Genomic DNA, 26,605 nt, shown 5'->3' with positions numbered 1-26,605 from the left:
TTGAAACTGCTCTGGTGATGCATGGTAGTGGTTATGCATACTCTCAACCCCGTACGTTGTTCTACTTCAAGAAAAGATTACTTTCATAAGGTATCAATTTTCTTCAAAGATAACAATTTAAAATAAGTTTATAGAAAAGGGGCTTACAGCCTATGAAGTGCTGGTTACTACTGCCTTGTGCCTGGCTTTACACAGCCCTAAAATTGGATTAAGGTGATAAAAGTAAAGAGAAGGATGGATATGCATATTTACAATGTGTGATTAGTAATAGTAGTAATCTAGTTTTTAGGGCTTTAGTACTGTATAATAAAGAAACTGAACTCAAAAAACAGTTACTCAGAATTTAATTTCAGGAGAAACTCAGATGTAATACTGCTAAAGGCATCTGTTAAATATTGACATAAAAAGTAATAAATACAAATAATGCTAAAAATACAAATAGCTAAGGGACATTTAGTTGAGATTGATGCTCAGGCACCCACTGTATTTAATAGTTCTTTATTTGTATTAATTAGCATATATATTAGCAGTGTATTGAAGTAACGCACATATAGGGACAACCATATTTTTCACATGCACTGTGTAAAGGCTTTTAGAAGAAAGTGAATTCTTAAAAAGCAAATATGGTGATTGATTTGATTAATAATGTATTAGAATTATCTTTTGCCAAAGGATATGTGAGTAAGTTAAAAAAACAAAAAAAAAAAAACAACACAAAGAATTAGGGCTGGGCAATATGACTCAAAATTCAAAGCACAATATTTTTGGACCAATTGTCAGTATACAATATTTTTTCCTATCCAATTTTACTCAAAAAGAAGTCATACAGTTACAGCATATTTTACTTGTTTTTATTTTATTTACACCTTATAGCACAATAATAACTTTAAATGATTTACTTTATAATAGCACAGGCATAAACAAAATATACACATTATTGCAAGAATATTGACATTAACATATTAACATTAACGCAAGACAACCAATTTTCTGACTGTACTTAGGTAGGTGCTTTAAGTACTTTAGTAGATTTGCCATAAAAAAACATTTTTTTGAAACATTTTGATTTTTAACCTATATTTTGTAAACAAAAAAATTCCACAGCAAGAACAAGCATTCAAGCAATTCCACAAGCTGTGTGCAAGAAATACAAGTCTATCAACTGCTTCTGGCTTTAAAGATGCCCTGTGGCAGTTCACTATGTTGCCCCCTATGCAAAATGCCCTTTCTGAGGGTGAACTAATGGCGTGCATGGAGAGATATTTGTTTCTTATGTTCTTTCCACTGTGCAAGTGGGTTTGTCTTACTGTCAATCTGGGCTGCTTGCAGGTAAGTTGAAAGTTCATCTTTAGTATTTCTATGAGACAATGTGGATGAAGATGTTGGCCTCTTACAGAAGCTACCAAAGCTTCAGTTCTCTATTTTGGCTGCCTGTGGTGCTGCTTTAGTAGATTCTGGAGTTCCCACAGCTAAGCCAGGCTGGGTGCAGATCTCATCATGTTGAAGGTCCTCCACTTCAGACACAATTCTATGTTTAACATCTTCATAATTTCCCTCAGGAATGTAAGATCTTAGAATCAGTGGATCTATAAAAGAAGACGTGTCCAGTAGTTGCTGGGTGGCAGAGTCATCAAACCTCTTCCTCAGATAATCAAGAATTTTGATTTTGATTGACTTAGTAAGCCCTTTTTTCTTCCTGTTGATGAGCCAAGATGCTGATCTGAAAACAGTGTAACATAGCCTTACTATAGGAGACTATGACAAAGGACTGAGCTGAAAGCACATCTGTAAATTCCAGGAGGGTTCAAAGAGCTTTATCAGTTGACTCCAGAACATCAATGCCTTGCCAGATGTCTGGTTTTCTTGTCAGATGAAAGAATTTAGGTGATGGCTTGCTGTTGTTCCAACACCCTCTGAATCATTGCCACCCTTGATCCCCATCTGCGATTCTGTTATGAGCTGATGTGAAGGCAGATTTAGCTCTTTCTATGCTGCTGTCAAACCCCTTCTCTTTTTCCTGCTAAAAGAAAAACTTGTAGCACACCAATGGCCCATTCAGTATGGGGAATCTTTCATGCTTCTTTCTAAAACCAAACACAAATTACAGTTCTATTCTTTATTTACATTATTATTATTTTAATGTAAAATATTTCTCATACACACGTACACACAAATACAAACCACTTACCAATTGCTAGATGTAGCCAATGACCAAAGCACTGTAGTCTCTTCTATTTATTCAAATCAATGGCTTTAATCACATTAGCAGTGTTATCTGTAGTAATGCAAACTTGTCATGCATCGTCTCATTTCCACACTTTAAACACATCTCTGAGCCCCAGCACAAAACATTCTCTAGTATGGTCATCTGGAACATAGCCTGTCTGAAAACAGCCACTCTTCATCACCCAGTTCTCAATAAGATAGACCATTTGGCTCATGTATAGTTACATGGTATGACAAGTCCACAGATTGAACGTGGTAGAAAAGATATTCACGTTCTGAAGATGATTCAAAATTTTCTCCTTCACCTCATCATATAGGTTAAGCAGAGCTTCTTTGGCAAAGTATTTCCAACTCAGAAGGACATATTTGGGATCAATTGTTCTCAGTAGTTTCTGAAATCCACATTTTTTAACATTAGTAATAGGAACCATACCTTTTGCATAGTGTTATGTTACGGCAGCTGTTATTTTGTGAACAGCGGGGCTGAATGCACCCCTAGAAGACAAAGACACTCCTCAAAAACGCCCTTTTAAAAACTCCTGATGTGCACCCCTTTTGAAAGAGAGAAATGTTTGTTTGAAGTGTTTGAATAAAATTCTTGTCTCTACAATCCCCTGTGTTTCTGTGCAAATCTGTGACCCAAGTGTGACCATATACTGTATACATCTATATAAAAAAATCCAACATCTGTCTGTATGTCTGTCAGCTTTTCACAAAAGAACTACTTAACAGATTTAGATTGGGTTTTTAAATATACAGTAATTTGCAGCACATGAAGATCATTTGGTTAGCAACTGTATTAGTGAAGTTGTCCGAATATCTCTTAAAAAGTAATATTAAAAAGTACAAATACTTTTTAAAAGATCTTAAGTTTTCCATTTCAACAACAATAAAAAAATATGATTTCCTGGTTTGTTCCAGATTTCCACAATTTTTTATGAAAAAGATCTTATGTCTTCAGTTCAATATGTTTCCAACAGTATCCTTGTGTATGTTATTCACTGACTGAAAGGATTCCTTTCAATCAGCTTTACTGATGCCTTTAAGAATTTTGATGATATAGATTAAATATTCATGTAATGTTCTTAGTTGAAGATTTAGAAGGAATAATTCCATTAGCTTGTCAGTATAAGACTTGCTTGTTAGTCCCAGAAGACATTCAGTAGCCATTTTCTAGAGATGTATTTGATTTTGTGCTAACTGATGTTAGAAAATTGTTCAGTTGTGTATCCTTCTGGTTAACAGATGAAAATGAACTGAAAATATGCACTGGAAAATTGTTTTGTGAAAAAGTGTGTAAATTAATGATTGAACAGAAAAAGAAATACAGTATATCAATAAAATGAAAAATGATGTTACCATATGAATTGAAATTTTCAGGTTGGTAGGTATTATTTCATGTTCAGTAACTTGTGAGTAACCAATGAAGGACTTACGTCACTGAATGCTTTCAGTGAACACATTTTTTGCAGGACTTTCACACAAGCATGTCTGGCCTTTAACTTTTAAGTCAGTAACTCTAAATATCCTTCCATTACCTAACTTGCTAATTTGGGCTAAGATATAAATGGAGGTTATCCCAGCAATTATCAAGGCAAGAACGATAGTTGGACAGGTTGTTAGTCCATCTCAGGGTAAGCATTCATCCACCCATACAAACGTAAAACTCTATAGTTTATATTCTACACTAGGACTAATAGTGCTTTGAGTTGGTGATCTTCATGAAAATATTGTAATAAATAAAGATTAAATGCAGTCATCTACCATTTTCAGTTATGTCCATTGTAGCCACAAAAATATCTTAACTCCCTTGATGTATGGTTATAGTTGTCTTTAAGATATTTTGTATAATAAACACAGTGGCCACTTTATTAGGTCCACACATCTAATAAGAAGTTGCTCCTTCTTTTGCCCTCAGTACAGCCTCATTGCATTGAGGGATGGTCTTTATTACATTTTAGAGATCAAGCACAGGAATGCTGCATTCTGTGTCTAATGAATCTTTATTTGTTGCAGATTAGCCTGTGATGGGTCTCTCTCTGCAAACAGGCTCATTGCATCTTGATTGAAATGCAGTGTTTATGCATTGTGGTGAATTCATGGACATGTTTATAAGATAAATTCAGGACTTTCTTTGCCTGATACCATGAAACATTATCTTTCTGTAAAAGACTGCTGCCTTGAAGGAATGTAACTGATTATATTTACCAGTATTCAATTATGTCATCTGCTCAGTTTGTGCCCTGATTTGTTCATACGTACCAGGTGGCACATATCTTGGTTCTGTCATCAGTGTAAATCAGTAGAAACTGTGATCCACCAGGTCAGGTAAAGACCTCCTATGTTATTTTTTTTCCTTTAGTCGAGTGTAATGCAATATTCAGTATCATTTTAGTATAGGTACTGCAAAAACACATCTATTACTCATTTACTGTTATGTAACAAGACCTTAACAAAAGGCTTCTTCTGGTGTTAGTAACTCTTGCAAAGTGTCATGTTTCATTCAGCATTTTCCCCGCTTGCTGAGGTTCAAAGTCATGTCTTGGGTCTATTTTGTCTAATTATATATCAGTTATTTGTATTAATGTTTATTTTATTTATTATTTACACTTTTTTCTGGTAGCATGTTTAAAAAGGAGAAGGACCTTAGTTATGACCCTTGTGGCTTGTGGGTGATTCCACAAGGAGCAGGGTCACTAGCCTATCATTAATAGGAACGGCCCTCCATCTTATTTAAAGGAGGGCCTATCAAAGTTACTGGCAGTTCATCGAATGTGCTGGAGAGTGAAGAGTTTTTGTGAGTTTCAGTGCTATTGCTATTGTTTTGTGGATTTTCAACCCTGTGCTTTGTTTTTCAACTTCATCTTTGGTTTTAATTTTGGGACAGTGATTTTTTTGAACCCCTCTGCTTTGTTTTTGTGCACGCTTCTACATTCTGTATTGGGACTTTGTTTACGGTGTGTTACCTTGTATTTCAGGCAATTTTTTTGTGCACTTTGCAGCTTTGGAGCCTTTTTGCTAAAATAAAGCATTTGTCTCGACCCTTTGGATATCTAGTCAGGTTATCTGACATTGTTTTCCCCCTCTAGTGGACAACTTTAGAAAGTGTTTTTGGTACTTGTGCTTTTGGGACTTCCCAGATCTTGAGACAAAGCATAATTAAAGTGACTATGCAATCTGACCTACTAAATAATTTCACTTTGGAATGGTCAGCGGTGGGTTAAATGAGACATAATATATCTTGATATTGTTAACTTCTTTATAAGATCTGCATCTTCATATTAACAAGTAATTTTAACAAGGACTCTTAAAAAGCCACACAGCACAGAGATGAAAAACATATCTACTGATGTTTTAATAGCTTAATGAAGACCAAAAGATGCCTTTGCTAAGGTTGTGTTACATAAGAGTAAATGAATAATAGATCCAGTACCTAATGTAAAGTTTTACCAAGTATTTTTATTGGTTTTGACAGTAACGAAATTCAATTGTCAACTTTCATTGTGTTTTCTGTGACCAGATACGATGTGCTGTGTGTTTTAATACATGTCAGGACTGGACCTAGGCTCTGCCTATAGCCCTTTGTTTTCCCTGTAAGTCTTTTTAACAATATATTAAGATTGGGCTTGGTGACAGCCTTGGTGTCACAATCCCTCCTAATCCACTAACAGCTGTGTTTAGTGTTCTTCTAGATGGGTTTAAAGTGGAGAAGGACAAACCGTAATTGCATTCACTACACTTTTGGCACGCAAACTTATTTTGCTAAACTGGAAGAATCCTAACTCTCCTGTTTTAAGTCAGTGGGAAACTGATGTTTTATACTACACTGCTCACAAAAATTAAAGGAACACTTTAAAGAAACACATTAGATACATCAGATCCCAATATGAAGTTGGATATCTATACAAATAACGACAGGGCAATGTCTTAGGAACAAAAGGATGCCAAGTCTTTTAATGGAAATAAAAGTTTTCTGCCTACAGAGGGCTCAATTGTGTAGACACACTAAAATCAGAGTGAAACGAAGATGTGGCAGGCTAGTCCATTTTTTCAAAAACTTAATTTCTGCTACTCAAAATGCGTTTCAGTATCTTGTGTGGCCCCCATGAGCTTGTATGCATGCTTGACAACGTCGGGGCATGCTCCTAATGAGACGATGGATGGTGTCTTGTGGCATTTCCTCCCAGATCTGTACGAGGGCATCCCTGAGCTGTTGTACAGTCTGAGGAGCAACCTGGCGCCTAATGGACTGAAACATAATGTCCCACAGATGTTCTATTGGGTTTAAGTCAGGGGATCGTGAAGGCCATTCAATTGTTTCAATTCTTTCATCCTCCAGGTACTGCCTGCATACTCTTGCCACATGAGGCCGGGCATTGTCGTGCATTAGGAGGAAACCAGGACCTACTGCACCAGCATAGGGTCTGACAATGGGTTCAAGGATTTCATCTCGATACCTTATGGCAGTCAGAGCACCATTTCCTACGCAGTAGATGTCTGTGCGTCCCTCCATGGATATGCCTCCCCAGACCATCACTGACCCACCACCAAACCTGTCATGTTGAACGCGTTGCAGGCAGCATATCGTTCTCCTTGTCTTCTCCAGACTCTTTCACATCTATCACAGCTGCTCAGGGTGAACCTGCTCTCGTCTGTAAAAAGTACAGGGCGCCAATGGCGGACTTGCCAATTCTGGTGTTCTTGAGCAAATGCCAGTTGAGCTCCACGGTGCTGGGCAGTGAGCACAGGGCCCACTACAGGACGTCGGGCCCTCAGGCCATCTTCATGAAGTCTGTTCCTGATTGTTTGGGTAGAGACATTCACACCAGTGGCCCTCTGGAGGTCATTCTGTAGGGCACGAGCAGTGCTCAGCCTGTTCCGCCTTGCACAAAGGAGCAGGTGTCGGTCCTGCTGATGGGTTGAGGACCTTCTACGGCCCTGTCCAGCTCTCCGAGAATAACAGCCAGTCTCCTGAAATCTCCTCCATGTTCTGGAGATTGTGCTGGGAGACACATTAAACCTTCTTGCTGCAGCATATGTGGATGTGCCATCCTGGAGAAGTTGGACAACCTGTGCAACTTCTGTAGGGTTAAGGAATCGCCTCATACTGCCAGTAGAGATAATTACTCAAGCCAAAACTAGCACGAGTGGAAAACCAGCCAAAAAAGATCAAGAGGGAGAAACTTGAAATGACCTCCACATGTAAAACCAGTCCTGTTTTGAGGGTTTTCTAATTGTTGCCACTTTAGTGCACCTGTCGTTAAGTCCATGAACACCAATACAGCTGAAAGTGATTAACAATGACCTCAGCTGCTTAACCAACCAGAAAATTATCAGACAGGTTTAATTGATTTCATGCCAGGCCCAATAAAAAAAGTGCTCCTTTAATTTTTGTGAGCAGTGTATTTGAAATTGGAAAAAATCTAATTCTCACTTAGAGGATCTGTGCAGAACATTTTCAAAACCTGGCAGGATCTAATCAATAATATTTTAGAATAAGCTCTTAAAGCACTGAGGAAGCAGATTCTCTCCCCATTTCTTTTATTTCTCCATGTATCTGTATCCGCCTAATAAACTCATCAATTTATTCATTTTTACAATTTTTATTTTTTGGCCATGCTCTCTTTCTCAGGGGTGGGAGCTGATTTGTTTTCAATCCTATTTTTATGTAAAAATGTATCTATTTGTATGGAATGATTACAATAAAATCAATAAAATAAAAAACAAAAGATTGAGCTTGGGCAAACCTTTTATTCCTCCTTTTTCCTACACTCTTAATTAAGTGGAATTAGAAAACTCTGTCTGGTTTCCATTCTAGCCATTTACAAATAAACCAACTCTCCTTACTATCACTACTTTCATACCAGTAGAAGGTTTTTGAGTGCATACGTTGAATTTTTTGTGGAAGCGATGAAAAAGTATAGAGCTCAGAATTTGAAGCTGTGAGACACTCATTCCTGTATTTATGGATCAATTTCAAATGTATTTGACACTTTTAATGTACAGTGTGGGTCTCCCTATTATCATGAACAGGGTTTGAAAGCAGATTTGAATCCTGCAAGAGTATATAGATTAGGATAGTTGCATCTTTGATATTTATGAGTTATGTTCTCCTCTCTGACTTTACCAGCATGTGCAAAGAAGTGGTTCACTACTGACTGTGTCATGATTTGGTTGTAAGTTAATTCTCCAAATCTGAGGTCATGGCCCTCTCCTCTGGAAAAAGCAGTTATTTGTTTGGACCTGTTGAGGTGTAGGTTCTAAAGCTTGTGGAGTTTACTTACCTCAACATCGTTTCCACAGATGAAGGTAGAGATATCTCAGTTCTTACATATAATCACAGCATTGTGTTATAATAAGATTGTGGATAAAAGTAACTGATAATTTTGCTTCACAGATTTACAGGCTGATTGTCTGTAGTTAAATAAAGAGCTTGGCTATCTGGTAAGATCTCTGAATATAGTTACTGCTGCTCTGGATCAAGTGGAGGTAGTTGAAATGGCCCTTTAATGGACTACTTTAAACAGAGTCAATTGCAAAACCAGAACATAAAAGATGATCCTGGAACAACTGGAAAACCCAGAAGGAGCTGGAGACTACTGTTGGGTAGTCTAGTCTGCCCTTTTCACCTGTTAAGTAAGCCAGAAAAGAAATGAGATGCTCATTATTCCTAGATTTTTAATTAGTTTAGGTCATCTTGTCACATTTAGTTACAGACACAGAAAGTCAAGCTACTGTTGCAAATGAGTTGTTTTTTTTCTAGGGATACTTTTTTCTTATGTAAAGGGTTTCCTCTAACAACCATAGTGGAGTGAGGCTTTTCAAATTTTAATACATTCATGTTAAGAGAATATTCTATACTTGTGAACTTCTGAAAGAACAGACAAAGAAAGGAAGCTTTTATTTTTTCGATTCTTAACACACAAAGTGTGAAGTGTTAACTACCTTTATCAATGTGTCCTTTTTACAATTTGAATGTCTTTTTCTATATAATTACTGCAATTGCATAAGCTCCCAAGGCTTTTTATACAAGAGTAGATTTGTTAATATAAAATAAAATATTGCCTTTAATAGACAAGAATTTATTTTACATGCATTCAGATAGATAGATAGATAGATAGATAGATAGATAGATAGATAGATACTTTATTAATCCCAAAGGGAAATGCACATAGTCCAGCAGCAGCATACTGATAAAGAACAATATTAAATTAGAGTGATAACAATGAAGGTATAATGGACAGACAATAATTTTGTATATTATTAATGTTTACCCCCTCGGGTGGAATTGAAGAGTCGTATAGTGTAGGGGAGGAACGATCTCCTCAGTCTGTCAGTGGAGGACAGCAGTCTTTTCGCTGAACCTGTTCCTCTGTCTGGAGATGATCCTGTTCAGTGGATGCAGTGGATTTTCCATTATTGACAGGAGCTTAACCAGTGCCTGTCACTCTGCTACGGATGTCAGACTGTCCAGCTCTGTGCCTCCCCAGGACACCACCACATAGAAGAGGGCGCTCGCCACAACCGTCTGATAGAACATCTGCAGCATCTTATTGCCAATGTTGAAAGATGCCAGCCTTCTAAGGAAGTATAGTTGGCTCTGTCCTTTCTTATACAGAGCATCAGTATTGGCAGTCCAGTCCAATTTATCATCCATCTGCACTCCCAGGTATTTATAGGTGTGCACCCTCTGCACACAGTCACTTCTGATGATCACGGGGTCCATGAGGGGCCCGGGCCTCCTAAAATCCACCACCAGCTCCTTGATTTTGCTGGTGTTCAGGTGTTGGTGGTTTGAGTCACACCATATAACAAAGTCTTTGATTAGTTTCCTATACTCCTCCTCCTGCCCACTCCTGATGCAGCCCATGATAACAGTGTCGTCTGCAAACTTTTGCTCGTGGCAGGATTCTGAGTTGTATTGGAAGTCCGATGTATATAGGCTGAACAGGACCGGAGAAAGCACAGTCCCCTGCGGTGCTCCTGTGTTGTTGACCACCATGTCAGACCTGCAGTTCCCGAGACGCACATACTGAGGTCTGTCTTTAAGATAGTCCACAATCCATCCTACCAGGTATGAATCTACCCCCATCTCTGTCAGCTTGTCCCTAAGGAGCAGAGGTTGGATGGTGTTGAAGGCACTAGAGAAGTCCAGAAACATTAATTCTTACAGCACCACTGCCTCTGTCCAAGTGGGAGAGGGATCGGTGTAGCATATAGATGATGGCATCCTCTGCTCCCACCTTCTCCTGGTATGCGAACTGCAGAGGGTCGAGAGTGTGGCGGAACTTGATATTATGATATTATTTGTTTAACGGTTGCTTTGTGTTGTGGTGTAAGATTTTGTATATAAGATGATAAATATATTGTATGTCTTTATTTTATTCTGTAGCACAACACTCTATTGGTGTAAGGGTTTGGATAAAGAATGCATAAATTCGGTTGCTTTAACCCTTCATATCTCTCTTCTACCATCTGATGAAGGAGCATCTCACACAGCATGAACTGAAAAAGACCACACTAAGAAGCACAACTCAGCAGCCATACTGAGACAGGCATGCGGTCTGTTCTGAAGAAAGCTGACTAAAAATGATGCCTTAACTATAGACATTTTAAGTAACTAACAAGTCGTGTGCCACCTGAACTACACATTAGCATTTACCAGGTTGTACGGTCTCCAATACTCACTTGTACTTTGCTTATTGTTATTATTTATGAATATTATCAATAATATATTATTTAAAGTGTAACTTAACTCCTGCTTGTCTTTTGCTACACCTAATTGCCTGAGGTTATACATGTAGAAGGGAAGGTGAGATTTGAGGCATTCTGACAAAGGCTACACATTAATAATACAAAATGGGAAAGCAGAGTAATATATCACTCTACCAAGACAAACCACTTTGTCTAAAGCATCTGTATAATGCAAATTGTATACTGTATGTCTGAGCAGTTGCTGTCAGAGGCAGAAGAAGCACTGATGTGGTCTAGGATAAGGAAGGGCTCACGACTGAATGTGGGGTAAAAGCTTATATTATTATTCTGCTTTACATGCCAAAAAATTGCATGTGATATTTGAGCACTAGAAAAAAAATGTTCAATTTAAGGAACTAAATTGCTGGGAATGAAAATTGCAACACTTTTCAACATATGATCTGATTTCCTTACAATTTGACACAAATAATTACATACACATGGTTTTGGGACAGATGTTCAACATTTTACTCTAAATAAAGTCATTAAGTTGGTAACCCAATAGCATAAATGAATGCAAAGACTCTTTCACAATGGATTCATTTCACATCGGTTATGAATAAAAATAATGATGACCTTGAACAGCCTTATTTCACAAACTGGGAAATCAAAGAACAAGTGACTTCAAAACAAAATGGCCCAAACAAAAATTTAAATCATGTTCTGTTCTATGAATAAAAGATTTACTTAAATTCTTGACTATCATTGTTATGGATGGCTATCAAGCACATGAGTGACATCAACATGACAGTGTGACATCTTTTCCTAATAATATAAAACAGCAGGTCCTGGAGGGCTATAGTGGCACCAGGTTTTCATCCCAGCCCTTTTCTTTATCAGTGACCTGTTTTTGCTGCTAATAACCTTCTTTTGAATGAATTTTAATTGACTTGCTCTTGAAGACTCCATCCATCCATCCATTTTCTAACCCGCTGAATCCGAACACAGGGTCACGGGGGTCTGCTGGAGCCAATCCCAGCCAACACAGGGCACAAGGCAGGAACCAATCCTGGGCAGGGTGCCAACCCACCGAAGGCTCTTGAAGACTCAGACCCCTTTTTTACTTAATTAGCAGCCAAACTGTAATGAAATACAAAATGAGCCAAAACTTGACCAGCAAACTTTGTCCATCATACAATACCTGAAAATGAAGAAAGACGAAGGTCTCAGGAATGTTGATCTGCTCTTCTCCCTAAAACATTCAAACAGTGCTCTTAGAAAAGAGAAAAATGAACAATTCCAGAAATGTTTGCTATTGCACAATGAGAGCAGCAACAAGCCAAGAAATTAAAGAACGGGTTTAATTAACAACAAGACTCAGTGCCTAATTAAGCAATTGGTTGGAGTGACATCGGTTGGAGTTGGAGGCCCTAAGTTGGTCTTCTGTTTGCTCATTCACTTCATATTTAATTTCTGTAAGGGTGCCATTTAAGGAAAGAAATGAAGCAATTCAGAAGAATAATGAAGAAATTCGGGGGAACAAGTCTTAAAAAACAAGCCAATTAAAATGAAAGGGAAAAGGAGTTAATTAGTGGCAAAAACTGGTCACCAATTAAGAAAGGGGTTAGAATGAAAACCTGCAGCCATTGAAGCCCTCCAGGACTGGAGTTGGAGACCGCTGAATTATAAAAGGTGGCTTTGCACTGTTTTCCTTATTCAACTTAAGACAAACTCTAAAAACCTACATGTTATGGTATTCAATTACCATTTATTGGTCTTGAATTTCTATACTTTTATCTCACATTTCTATTAGGTTCTCTCTGCAGAATTTCCTGTTATGAGCTCTTTGCCTTCCTCTCTGACATTTCTTTTGTTTTGTTCTTATCTCTGATCTCCTGGTGCAAATAAAATGTTCAAAACATTTCTTTGGATGTGTAACTTTGCCCTGGCATAATAAGTGCAATCATAGGCACTCCTGACATCATGAAGTTGTAACTCTGGGAAGCAAACTAAATTGACAAAAGTGTTTTCAATAAACAGCACAATGTGAGCACCATAAAAACACCCATATCCTGACAGTTCAGATGGTTACTGCCATGACAGGTGCCATGGATAAGGACTTTTCTCAAAGGTATCATCTTTTTTAGAAAGCAAAACAGGAACAAATCGAATTATTTCAGTTCATCAGATGGCAGCAGAAGAGCCAGACTTGGGACTGTTACTATGCAAGTTATAAAGAGCAACCAGCTTAGCTGTTTCTCTAGAAAATAACAGAATTAATATCAGTGAAATCTATGGATACAGGAAGGCACTATGTTCTTGCTCTATTACAGAAGTTAACCCTGGAGGATGTTTAAATGGCCTCTCCCTGTAAAAATCAACCGAATGAAGGCACAGATGGCAGAAGAGAAAAAAAGAATGGGAGGTGATACTGTTTATCATGTTAACAGCGATACCAGTGGGTGAAATAACCCATAAGATACTCTTGCAAGGGTGACATTTCTTTAGTCCAGTTAGATGGGACAGAAGGGTGGTGTGTTTGTGTGTGAGTGTGAATGTTTTAACTTCTTAATGTGTAGTTGAAATTTATAGTTATCTGTCCTGTTAATTAATACAAGTCTTTTGTATTCAACAGGATACCATCTCTTATGCATTTTTACATTACTGGACCAGCCTAACCTTACTATTTTTTCTTCCACATAGGAGCATTTGCCTGCAAAATGGTGCCATTTATCCAATCCACAGCTATTGTGACAGAAATTCTTACAATGATGTGCATAGCCATAGAAAGGCACCAGGGGATCATGCACCCTTTAAAAATGAAATGGCAGTACACCAACAGAAGGGCTTTCACTATACTTGGTAAGTTTTCCAGTAACCTCTGCTCTCATGCTGAAGGGCTGTTCTTAAAGCTTGTGGCAGATCTGCACGAAGACCAACATGTACAACTGTTCAGTGGAAACTGACATTATTGATTAATGTAGTGCATCTTCAAAACATAAATTACTATAAACCAGAAAAGGATGTAAAATGTTTTTGTGCTAAATTGTATTCTTGTATAGAATATATGGTAAATTGTAGTTCCTTTACCAGAAATTGAAATTAATATTGGAGTTGCATACATTTCTAAGGAAAGAGAATGGGAATTGAATTTGAATGACAGGAACCAAAATTGAACGCCTCTAAATAGTGTTAAATTCTATCTCAATAAGAGGATGTCTTGTCTAACTAAATATTATAACTCAACCATTATGAATGAAATAAAAGACAGCTAAATTAATTCTAAACTCATTTTCATTTGTTTATAAGGTAAATTTTCATTTCTAATTTTCATCTATCATTATGCATAATTACTTTTAACACTATTCTGTTTTACCTGTGTTAAAGGTATACGACTGGTGATTTAGCGTGTGAGTTTGTTTTGGATAGAATTGACTGACATTTGGTTGGCTCCCTTACTTAGCACAACTTGTATCCCAATGAGTGCCCTCCCTGTCCCATCTGCATCTGTCAAATATATTTTCATTGTCACTGCTAAGATATTTGAGCCTGAAAGGTGTAGTCTTAGTGATGGAAAATTTGAAGATGAAATGGTGATTCTGCGCAAATAAAACAGTGTGAAATGTATGATAAAAGAAAATTAATTTATCAATATATTTATTCATTTTTGTGTTTTATCATCTGGGGCATCATGTATTATATATACAACAGAAAATGAGTGCACATCTCCTCTGCTTCATATAGTAGTTATGTTGTTTTTTTATACAGTTGTTAAGCAATTTTTTTTTTCAAATATTCAAGTAGTCCTTTACTAGTGTAGCAAAATCAATACCTTGACATAGAGTTTTACTTGTGTCTCATTTTTATGGTTACATCATTTATTCCTTGTTCCTCTCTTCTCTTCTTCACACATTAAATACCACATGATGAATACCTTTAACTTTTTATTATCGTAAATATTGCAAATATACAGTATGTTGCTACATGTATTTTCACAGATTTTGTAAGAAAAAAAAAACAAAAAACTTGGAACTCCACAGAATTTCATTTAAGTAATTTCAGTGTCAAATTCTCATCGGAATGGAAATTGATGAGTTAATTTGGAAGCTGACCCAAACCCTCATGGCAACTCTCACTTAAGACCAATATCCATTAAAAAGTGGCCAAATGTATGCAAAAAAAAAATTCTAATAGTCAAGATGAGCCTCTCTTAGCTCTTATGTTTTAATATGTGGCCCAGTGGAGTATGGTCCTTAGAAAAGATCTCTTAAATATAAGTTAGCAATCCTTTGATAAAACATATGCTAACAAAATATAAACGTGTGGGTAATTTTAACATTCAAAAAGGCAATTTAACCTAAGTCATAATAACATCTTAGAAATTAATAAAATGTATTATTAAATTAAAATTAAAATTAAATTTGCTTCTTTTCTGGCATTCTTCCTTTCTAGTACTCTTCAGGATGCTCTGTTTATCTTGATTTTCAAATCCTGACTAATGACCCCTCTGTTCTTTTGGGTATTTTAATTGTTGTTCCTTCATTTATCAGTTTCGATGGTCCAATGAGAGGTCATATGAATTTAGACTTCTAGCTTTGTAGTTGGTACTCTAAATTGATTTTTTTCCCGTTACTCTTGTTTTGTCTATCCCAGTTGCTACATTCCTTTTATTGTAGTTTTATACTCTTATTGTGTTTTATTTCTAACACTCATTCTGATACTTGCCATTAAAATTTGTCATTATACTGCCCTTGTCAAGATAAACGTCAAGATAAAAAGGTGGTTTGTGGAACAAAAATATGAGACTAAAATGAGAAAATACTAAAGACAAAAGAAAGATGTTCATGCAGATACAAAATGTGCAGAATCCATTCTTAAATGACTTTTTGCCACTAAGCTGTCTAGTTGAGCCATGTCACCACCTGTGCAGAACAAATAATTCCAAGCTAGTGCTACATTTTTTATCCATTTGCTATATTGATTTTATTCAACTGATCTGTTTGTATAATTCCTCAGTGAATTGTAATCTTTATTTGCTTTGTTAGGCAGCTTGATCAACACTCCATTTATGGTGCCATATAAAATAATGATCTATTAGTGATATAAATGTGAAAATTTCCTTTCAGACAAGTGTGAAATGTGAAATACAACTTGCAAAGACTAGTCAAAAATGTTAATTAAATTAAATTAATATGGTATAGGTATTTAGCAATTAAAAACAGGAATTACTTATGATAATTCAAGCAAATCATGATAACCAATCATTTCACTAAAAACTTTACAATGTATGGAATATACTATTAAAGGTAAGCATCCTCATGGTGTTTTTTCCCATATAAAGGGAATATTTGAAACGTTTATATTTATTGAACAAAATAATAAAAAAGTGGATTTATACATTGACATCATAAAAGACAAAAGAGGAAAAACAAAATGAGGAACCTATGGGACTTTCCACAGCTGGCTTATTCCTCTTTTTCTGGCAGAAGCATTTACTCAACTTCCAAAAATACACCACTTTATTTTCACATCCAGTCTTCCCTACTTTATCACGATTCTGAGCTCTTCCTCCTGCCCATTAGCCTTCACCTCAAACTGTTCTCTCTACTCCAGAATCATTGATCAGTTAGCTATGAGTGGCTTTAAACCTCATTCCACAGTCATTTCTACAGTCAAGAGGCAACTATCTTTAGGTTAAGAACGTCTTCAACTAGAGTACAACTGTCAGGTGGTCTCACTATTCCTGCACCTTGACCTCAATGAGCTGGATGTCTCTGACAGTTTCTATGCTATCACTTCTTTAAATTGGCTAAACAGGCCCAGTTCTGACACACAGCAGCTGACTAAATAACTTATTAGAAGGCAAAGTCCGATCCAAAAATAGGTTTTTCCTGGTTTTTACTGTTAAAAAAAAGTCAACAAACCTCCATGGCCTCAGACTGTGAAAGCCCCAGGCAATTAAAATAGTGTGGAACAGCTCTGTGTACATACAGGGTTTGAATCTCTAGTGGTGGAGCTTGCATGTTAGTGCAAGTTCCTCTGGTAACAAACCATTGACAATATTTCTGATTGCGCTCTTCCACTGTTGCTCTCTTTTCCTCTATTTAAAAGAAATTTGAATGGATTGCTAGAAAACCTAATCCAATGCAACTGTAAGCTGCTTTAAGGAAAATTAGTTAATGCCTTTCTAGTTTAAAAATGGCAATTCTAATGCAGTTAACAAGAGGATAAGGTTAAGTGTATGCTTACATACAGTACATGAGAAAAGATTTGACAAGCTATGGCCATTAAAAAGGACAGATCTTAGTGTTGGTAGTGCCCGGTGCAAGGGCACCAGTTGGCACCCCCTAATATTCCAGATCTCAATTTAAGATATATGTCAAGATAACAATTATAAATTACTTATTTGCATTAATATTTTCCAAGCAACATAAGGAATAATTTAACATACTAGTAATACTGTAACGAGCAGTGAGAAAGACTGAGACACATACCAAGTGGGAGTTAAGCACAGTAACAGGCACTGTTATTTAACAATAATTGATTTGCAGTGGTACTTCTAGCAAAATCACGTACCTGCTGTTAAAGCCATGGGAGGTTCCTCTTAAAAATGATAATTGCCTAAACCAGTCAGGGCTATTCCACTCTCACAGTGTCTCAGATCATCATTCATTATCCACCATTGCATGCTGTGTCTCTCTCCGTCCTCCCGTTATTATTTACGAAAGTGAATTGATAATGACCTGGGAGTCACCATCTGCCTTCTCGAGCCTTTCCAGACTTATAAAGTGCATGATGATGATGCCCTCTGTCAGATTTCGGAAAGGGTTCCAATCCAATCCAGCCAACAAGCCACCTATTCTTCTGGCTTGTGGAAAGACAATGACCACTGAAGTGCAGCATATCTGTATGGACCACGAAGGGAAGTCCATAGAAATAATGGCAAACAGTCTATACTACTGCCTATAACTCCCTCCTCATTATGCTCAGGTTAGCTCAGAATGTGGCTGTAATCGGCCACCACTTGATCTCATTGTATTTGCTGCTGGGGTAGCACTGCTCCAATTCCCAAGCTACTGGCATCCGTGTCATAGATATAGGCCAAATGAGGCCCCAATGCAATAGATAGAAATTCTTAAGAGTTTAGGCATTTAATTGTTGATAACCTATGCAAAACAGCAAGCTACTGTCCTTCTTTGGGGCTAGAATGATGGGTATGCACCAAGGCAGTTATGAGGGCAGCTCACAGCATTTCTTTGATCAGTAAGGTGAGTGGAGATTTTCTGTGTCTTTGGATAAAAAAGTGGCTCCAGAGGTTCCTTGCATCCTAATAGTCTATGGATTGTACTATCTGGAAAAATCATAGTGCCTTGTCCAGGTACACTTTTGCCCTTTGTAAAAAGTATAGCCTCAATATTCAGAAGTCTTTGATATTCTCCGCCTAATTTCTTTGAATCTACCATTGCATTTCAGTTTAAACTTTGACTACAGCCTCTCCAAGCATGGATGTAGCTTCTCCAGTTGCCATGGTAAAACATGCCAAGGTGGCAGTCAGCTGCACCTCTATAGGGAGTACATCTGGCCACATAATTGTTGCAGTGGCCACTGTGACAAACAACAAATCATTTGAATGTCAACCCAGATGTGAAGTCTCCACCTTCCTAGCATTCTATAGTAGCAAGTGGCTGCTTCCAGTCCTTCCGACCAGCTTTTGGGTTTGGCAGCGGGTACTTTGTCATTCCACTCACACCTGACTCTGCAGTTTCCCAGATGTTTTTCTCTGCTCCAAAACAAGTTATTTTCTGTTTGTAGAGCAGAATCTCTTGTATGTGCCTCAGATGACCATGGAGCCAGCAAGCAGATGTCATTGGTTCCGGTAGGGAAGTCTTCAAGAATGACAGCACGGCAACATTCTCTCTGGAAGGGGTCTGAGCTTGCTGGATTGTTAGCATTGCAAGTTGTGATAGGCACTTATCTCATTACTGATTCAAGCTGCACAGGTTACCTAGCTAGCACATGAAAGCATTCAATCAGTGTATGTTCTAATGTGACAGGGCGTGCTAGATGGACCTGTTGGTGCAACGATACAGGTATGAGACCCTTCAGGAACACACTTCATGCCAGATCGCCCTGCATAGGTCAGGGAAAGGGCAAAAACAACCGTCACACTAATGCTTGATCTCTGTGGCAAATTTTCCCAGACTCTTGTCAGGCATCTGGGACTGCAAGCTCAGCTTTTCTTGCAATCCCAGTGGTGACTTGTTGCAGCTGAACTGGCATTCAGCTCCATCTGATCTTCACGTGCCAAATCCTCTAATACTAGTAGCACCTCACGTCTCCTTCTAATGCTTCCACCAGATGTACTACAATACTTGCTCCCTCAGTCGCCATCCATTAGCAGCAGCAATAAATCAGCTTTAATAAGAGTCCTAAGAGCCTGATCCATTGTACTGACCAACTTTCACTTTTTCCTGCTGCAAATAAACTTCCCTTTGGGATAATAAAATCTACCTATCTGTTACCTCTTCCTCAATAAATTCAGTAATTCATACTCTACTGCACTCATTTGAATCCTTTTAAATAATACATGAAACAGTACAGTAACAATAATCTCAAAATTATGAGGCTTACCGTATTTACACATGTACCATGCGCGCATTTTTTTTCCTAAAAATTAGCATTAGAAAATCAGGTGCGTGTCATACACGAGGAAATGTAATTCTGTAATGTTTACTTCATCTGCTCGTGCACTCGCGCTCTCTTTCTCTCTAAATGCTTCCTATACAATCACGACGCGCGTCGTACATGGGGGAAAACGATTTTTCGCGATTTTCTTTGTAAAAATTAGGGTACGCATCTTACACGAGGGCGCGTGGTACACGAGTAAAAAGGGTATTTTATTATATGTATATATGTCAGCAAATAAATGAGAAATTACTACATTAGCCATTAAGATGTGAACTGAGTTTTTCTGTGCTTAATATTTGAAATTTGTATTTCGTTATATATTGTGTGTGGTGTGGAGTTAGATGTTAATGCAATTTGTTTTTGTATTTATATGTCTTTATATGCATGATTTTTTTAATCTGTGTTTTGTTCAGTACCATACCTACAGTATCTAACCCCACTTAATCCTGAGCAGTGTTGCTAGGGGCTGGAGCCTATACCAGCCAGTTATTTAGTAATCTATTTCTTATTTAATATATTTCCTAAATGTTGATTTCACTCTGTTTATTGATGTCTTTCTTGTTGGGAAAATCAGAACAAATTCTCTCAGACTTAGACTGAGTAGCATGGTGTCTCATTCAGGTTCTCAGCGGAGATTTTACAAACATAATGTGCTTTCAAATTGTTTGGGTATAGTGATGTTATTAGCTCAAACGGAATATAAACAGGATGACTTTGTACAAGATAGCATGTTTTGCTAAAAAGGAGTTTTTTTTTTATACTTTCTGCCAGCTAAACACCATATGGATTCAGTTTTCATCCCCAAAATGAAGCTGAAGCAACAATTACTATTTCACTAGGCTCACCCGCCTTTTAAGGCGACCGACTTTTAAGTTGACCACTTCTTAAGGCAATTCAATATGTAGATCAATTTGATATTTTATGCAAACTCATTAATTTGGTTATATTGCATTTGAGCGGTATTACTTTAATACTCATAGTTTCTGTTATTTTTGTGATGAAATGTAAACTTTTTTTCTATATTGAGGTCGCCCTTTTGAACACCCCTGATATTTACTACGCGGTGAGGCATTTGTACTCCATCAACATTAATTATTTCCAAAGACATAATTTTGTCTATTTTTTCAGCGCATCGCGCACAAAAGCAAGGGAATGATGGGAGCACCAGAACTCTGCTCACATCATGTCGCTCATCGCAAGCTGCAAGTAGTAAGTCTGTGATAAGCGGAATACCGCTACGCTTTCCACTCACGGGACGGAAGGACAATCCCGAAAGCTTTTATATAGTAAGAAAGAAGAAGAAGATATCGCACAGTCTGGAGTAGAAAATCATCTTTTACCTGGAAAATCAAAACTACAAATTCCATCGTGCATTGCAAAATGGACGGGGCGTGTGTGAAACTCCGCGCCTGCGTAGCACTCACGGGATGGAAGGACAATACCGACCGCTTTTATATAGAAGGATAACTGTTACTTTTAAAATAAAGTTATGTTGACTTTTCATTGCTTATACTTTTTCTTTGATGCATGCTTTATATCATAACATATGCTTAAACAAATTAGGTGGTAAATACGAAAATATCAGATTGCCATTTATTATTGGATTATTTCTGATTAAGATGAAAACAGTGAGATGCTTACACAGAAGAAAATTAAAGCAAGACCAACAGTAAATAGAAAATACTATAAACAGAAAGTAATGAAATTCTGTAAGCACTGAATTTTTTCTCAAGCATGTGCATGGTATTTTGCTCTTTTAGAAGACTTAAACTAATCTCATTGTGTTCTAAGGAACTGCAATTAGCAGCATTATCATTTATTTCCACTACTAGTTGTAAAAGTTTAAGCGGTTTATTGAAAGAGGACTGGACTGCAAATGTAATTAAGGAAATGAAAGAAAAAAATACAAATGCTTTGTAAAATAAATTACATAAATATTTAAGTTTACCCATTTAAATATGCACAAACAGAATACAAAATAATCTTTAAAAAGCAGCTTTAATACAACATGAAAACCAAAGAATAACTAGCAATCAATATTTGCATAATTTCAAAAGCAAAACAAAGAGTCTTCCATAGTGGTGACTGAATAAATCTAGCAGAAAAATTAATTGATTTTTTATATTTTTATACAATATACTTCTTAACTACACATTACAACTTAATCGCATTTATTGCACTGTTTTTGTAACTTAAATGAATATGGACTCCTTTTAAGCAAAACCTTAGAAATATAGTTTAAAAAATAAACCAGATGTACATTTGCTGGCATACTCATTCTGGACTTTTTGAAAGTTGCACATCATGTTTATTAATTGTGTAAAGACATAGAAACTCTATTATGACACATACATTTTTGTACCTGCTCAACTCAGATATATTTGCTGAGAGTCAGACGTCAGACTACATCTTGTAGGCAGCCCACAACATTGACATAAAAATATATTTTAAGGTGTATAGTCTGAATGTTACAGCTATGCCTTAGGGAATTTCCTACCTGGCAGGGTTCCCTGGTAATTGTTGGAAAGTACACCCACCCATCTAGAAATGCTTATTCTGTTAAGGGGCATTAAAAGAACACAGCAATGGATATTTCTGTTATACAATCGAAATGATGACTTCATGTATAGGGCTGCCAACTCTCTTTCTCTGGAAATGAGGGCATTTGGATCGAAAAATTAGGACTTTTGAGGATGCCTTTCCCTATGATGCCATAATATGCCTTTACACTGTCTTATGGTTTTTTAAAATGATATAAGCATTTAGTAGCAGTTTATCACTATAATTATGATATGATGGCAACAATCACAGTCACTGGCAAACAAATAACCCATTAAATATTTTAAATATGTCAAGCCTCTTAAATTAACAGACTTCTTTCCATCCATTCTTATTTGGATAGCTTAACTGTGGTAAACCTGTAAAAAAATTATACACATGGTAAATTCACTTATAGTAAAATAAAAATAATTTTACTATTTTCAATTTAGTTTATTTGCATTTATCTATATTCTTTTATATTTCTCCACTGAAGTTATTTTTCTCAGTAAATTTGGGTCCTTGGATAAATATGAATAGAAATCTTTACATAGCAAGCTACTGAAATTGAATCAGTAAGCATCAGCCCCTTAATTGAGTCTGTTCTGCCCTTTCAAAAACAAGGATATTTGTTGTTCAAGTAGTTTGTGAACTTGCACTTTCTTTTTGGCATAATGGGTATTCCCAAATTTATGTAAATGGTAAATGAAAGAATTATGAAGATATTATTAAATTACTTGAACAAGTGACTTATTATTTGATCAACTGATAATTAAAAGATATTGCATTTCTCATATATGATAGAATAAATGTGATTTTTTTTTAACTAACTGAAACTTTACTCACTCATTTACAATTATAAATCCATTTTGGAACAACGGGTTGTAATAACAATATTTTCCAATAAAATATTACAAAGCTGTACTTACTCGCACTTAAATATGATAGACCATACCTGGATGTACCAAGCTGCTGAAAGAAGAATCGAAAATAAGATCTCACATAGAAAACATGAAATTGTAATTTTCCTTTTCCCTCGAGGGTTCCACTTTAGGGCTTGCCTGGTGAATTTGGTTACAGGTTTGCGTAGAATATGTCCAATCCAGCCCCATCTTCTCTTGCTTATTGCATCTTCTGCAGGAAGCTGGATTGTTTTCCTCCTGAGGTCTTCATTGCTGATGGCGTCAGGCCAGCGTATCTGGAGGATCTTCTTTAGACAATCATTGATGAAAACTTGCACTTTCTTGAATATTTTCCCAGATTTTCTTCAAGTCTCTGCTCCATAAAGTAGGACTTTTTACGTTGGTGCTGAATAGCCTGAGTTTAATGTGTACTGAGAGTTCCTTGGAACTCCAGATGTTCTTTAGTTGCAGAAATGAAGCTCTTTCCTTGCTGATCCTAGCTTTCACATCAGTATCCATTCTGCAATTGCGTGTTGATAACACTGCCCAGATAAGTAAAGGCTTCCACTTCTTCAAATGCCTCACCCTCCAACATAATTGGGTTAGAGCTATTTGTGTTTGTTTTGAGGATTTTGCTCTTTCCTTTGTGTATGTTGAGTCCAATTTGAGCAGAGGTGACTGTTTGTCTTTTCCTACATCTGTTGCTGTGGGTGTGTGACAGTAGGGCCAAGTCATCAGTGTAGTCAAGGTAATCCAGCTGTGCCCAAGGTGTCCACTAGATCCAGTTTCTTCTCTGCACCATGGCTATCTTCATAATCCAATTAATTGCAAGCAGCATTGTCTGACACTTGTCATAACTTTGAATGTTTCTGTGAATTGCCCTTGATGAACTACTTTCCATGTCATTTCCTTGTATGAGTTTCTAATAATGTTGATAAGCTTGACTGAACACCGTAATGCCGGAGGAGTTTCCAGGGGGTCTCCCTATCCACACTATCGAAGGCCTTCTCTTAATCAACAAAGATGACATGCAGTGAAGAGTTCCATTCCATCGACTGCTGAGCAATGATGTGCAGCATTTCTATGTGGTCCACGCAGGATCTATCCTTGTGAAAGCCAACTTGCTTGTTATGTAGTTGAGTGTCGATTTGGTCCTTCATCCTGTTCAAAATAACTCTGTTTAGCACCTTTGCAGGTATGGAGAGAATGGTGATCCCTCTGTAATGCAATTGTTAAGGTCACTTTTCTTTCGGAGGTTTAATAATGTATCCTTCTGTCCAATCTGAAGGCACTTGTTCTTCTTCCCAGGTCTTGTTGAAGAGGGGCAGAGCTTCTCTATTACGTTGTCTAATTCTGCTTTGAGTGCCCCTGCGGGAATGTTGTCAGGTCCTGCCGCCTTTCCATTCTTCAGCTGTTTATGGCATTCTTGATTTCTTGTCTTGTTCGCTTACTGCTGTCTATTTGCAGGTCTGTGTCAGCCACAGAATGGCAGCTGAATTTTGTTGTATTGGTCTATTCAGGAGTTCTTTAAAGTACTCCGTCCATCTGTTCCTTTGTTGTTTGTCTCTTATAATTGTTCTTCCTTCTTTGTCTCTGACTGGTGCTTCTATTCTGCTTAACCTCCCTGACAATGTATTAGTGATATTATACAGTCATCTTATATTCTCATCTCTTGCTGCTTGTTCTGCTTCTGTTGCCAAGTTTTCTATATTGTCCTGTTTGACTGCTTGGACGCTTTTCTTGGTGGCCCTATTTGCTGCTGTGTACTCTTCCTGCACTTTTGCCTCCTCTGTTCTTGTACGGCTGCTGTTCACTGTGGCCTTCTTTTACATTCTTTCCTGGATCTTACGTAAGTTATCAGTTGAAATACACTTCTTGTGCTGGTATTTCTTGGTGCCAAGCACCTCCTGGCATGTTCTTGTCACTGTATCTTTGAACTTTTTCCATTTGTTCTGTATGGTCTTCTTATCTTCCATCAGTTCTTGCAGGACTAAAAATGTGTTGTTCAGGGTTGTTCTATACTCTTCCAGCTTCTGTGCATCCCTCAGGAGTCCTTTGTTGCACTTCTGCTGTTATGTTGTTACTGCCATCCAGTTCTTCTTTAGTTTTAACTGTAGATTGGCCACGATAATGTGGCGGTCTGAGGACATGTCTGCTCCTCTTTTCACTCTAACGTACTGCAGGTATCTTCTGAACTTCTTTGCAATGCAGGTGTGATCTATTTGGTTCTCCATTAAGTGATCTGGTGATACCCAAGTTGCCTTGTGTATTCTGTTGTGGGGGAATTCACTGCAAGTTCAAGGTGCAAAAGCTGGCAAGTCCCTCAGCAGTCTTATTCATGTCTCCAAGTCCATGACCTCCCATAATGTCTGCATACCCTGTGTTGTCATTTTCAGTCTGGGCATTGATGTTCCCCATGATGATGTTGACTTCCCTTTCCGGATATCTTTCTACTATGGACTGCAGTCCGTTGAAAAAATCTTCTTTGTCAGCATCTTTGCTAACATTAGTTGGGGAATAGCACTGGATGGCATTCATGTTGATTTTCTTCTTCATGGTTCTGAAAGATACTGTAATAACTCTTCTCTTCCCAGCCAATGAGATCATTCTGTGCTGTGCTACTTTGGACAACATCAGTGCTACCCCGTGGGTGTGTGTGTGTGGGGGGTTGGCATCTATCCTGTGGTCACACTTTTCTGCCTGGACAGTGTCTATTTGGCATAATTTATAGTTCTTCATCTCTGCTGCTTCCCTCATGGTGTTTTCCCACAGTCATAAGATGGATATTTGACCTTCTGGCTTTCTCCATGTGGCATCATAAGTCCTCTTGATGAATACCTATCTCTTTCCAGGGCTGAGTTGTCTAGGTTTCAACTGGATGGCATTTCTGTAGCTGCATTTTTTTACATGGTGAGGTAGCTGGCCCCACATTCAACCCTCCTGCTTTCACATCCCGGCTTGGGACCGGCAATGATGGAGTTTCTGCTGTGATCGGTTAGGCAAAAACCTGCAGCAATATAAAATGACTACATGGATGCTGGGAGTTGTTTTTAGGTCCATATGAGCTACAGATCACTCAAGGTGTTGCAAGGATTGAGAGAAAGTGTTGGTGAGAACTTCTGATTTTTAAGGGTGTGGAGGCAATCTGGAAAGGAGTAGTGAGGAACTGGAGGTAAGGTGCTTAGAGGTTTACTTTGAATTTTAATTTTTTTTTGTTTGTTTCTTTGTATTTTTTTGCCTGCAGAGAATCTAGTGCAGAACTTAATCATCCCTCATTTTGTGCATTCATCTGTTTTCTTTTTGTGTGTGTCAGTGCTAAACTGAGTAATTGATGACTTGCTTATCATCTGTTTTTGATTTTGAACTTTTATTATAATAAAGGACAGTACTGTTTGCACCTTTATCAAGTGTATGTGTATGTCTCTTACAACTGGATTTTGTTTGGTTTATGAACTACTAGAAGTCCAGAGTCCCAGGTAATTGCTAAGGGTCTAGAAGCATGGGTTTTATTAAATGGTGTCTAGTGTTTGGAAAGGTGAGACTTCATATACAATCAG

At 37.4% G+C, this 26,605-nt stretch overlaps 1 protein-coding gene across 1 annotated transcript in view; it reads left to right on the top strand.

The window, feature by feature from the left end:
• Positions 1–26,605, top strand: part of LOC120528596 (pyroglutamylated RF-amide peptide receptor-like) — a 92,470-nt gene that overhangs the window by 35,092 nt on the left and 30,773 nt on the right. Inside the window, exon 2 of the mRNA XM_039752770.1 lies at positions 13,624–13,782. Within this exon, the coding sequence (XP_039608704.1) occupies positions 13,624–13,782 (159 nt within the window). The remainder of the gene's footprint in view (positions 1–13,623; positions 13,783–26,605) is intronic.

The sequence above is a fragment of the Polypterus senegalus genome, chromosome 4 (assembly GCF_016835505.1).
Source record: "Polypterus senegalus isolate Bchr_013 chromosome 4, ASM1683550v1, whole genome shotgun sequence".
Lineage (NCBI taxonomy): Eukaryota > Metazoa > Chordata > Cladistia > Polypteriformes > Polypteridae > Polypterus > Polypterus senegalus.
This window is presented reverse-complemented; position numbering and strand designations above follow the sequence as displayed.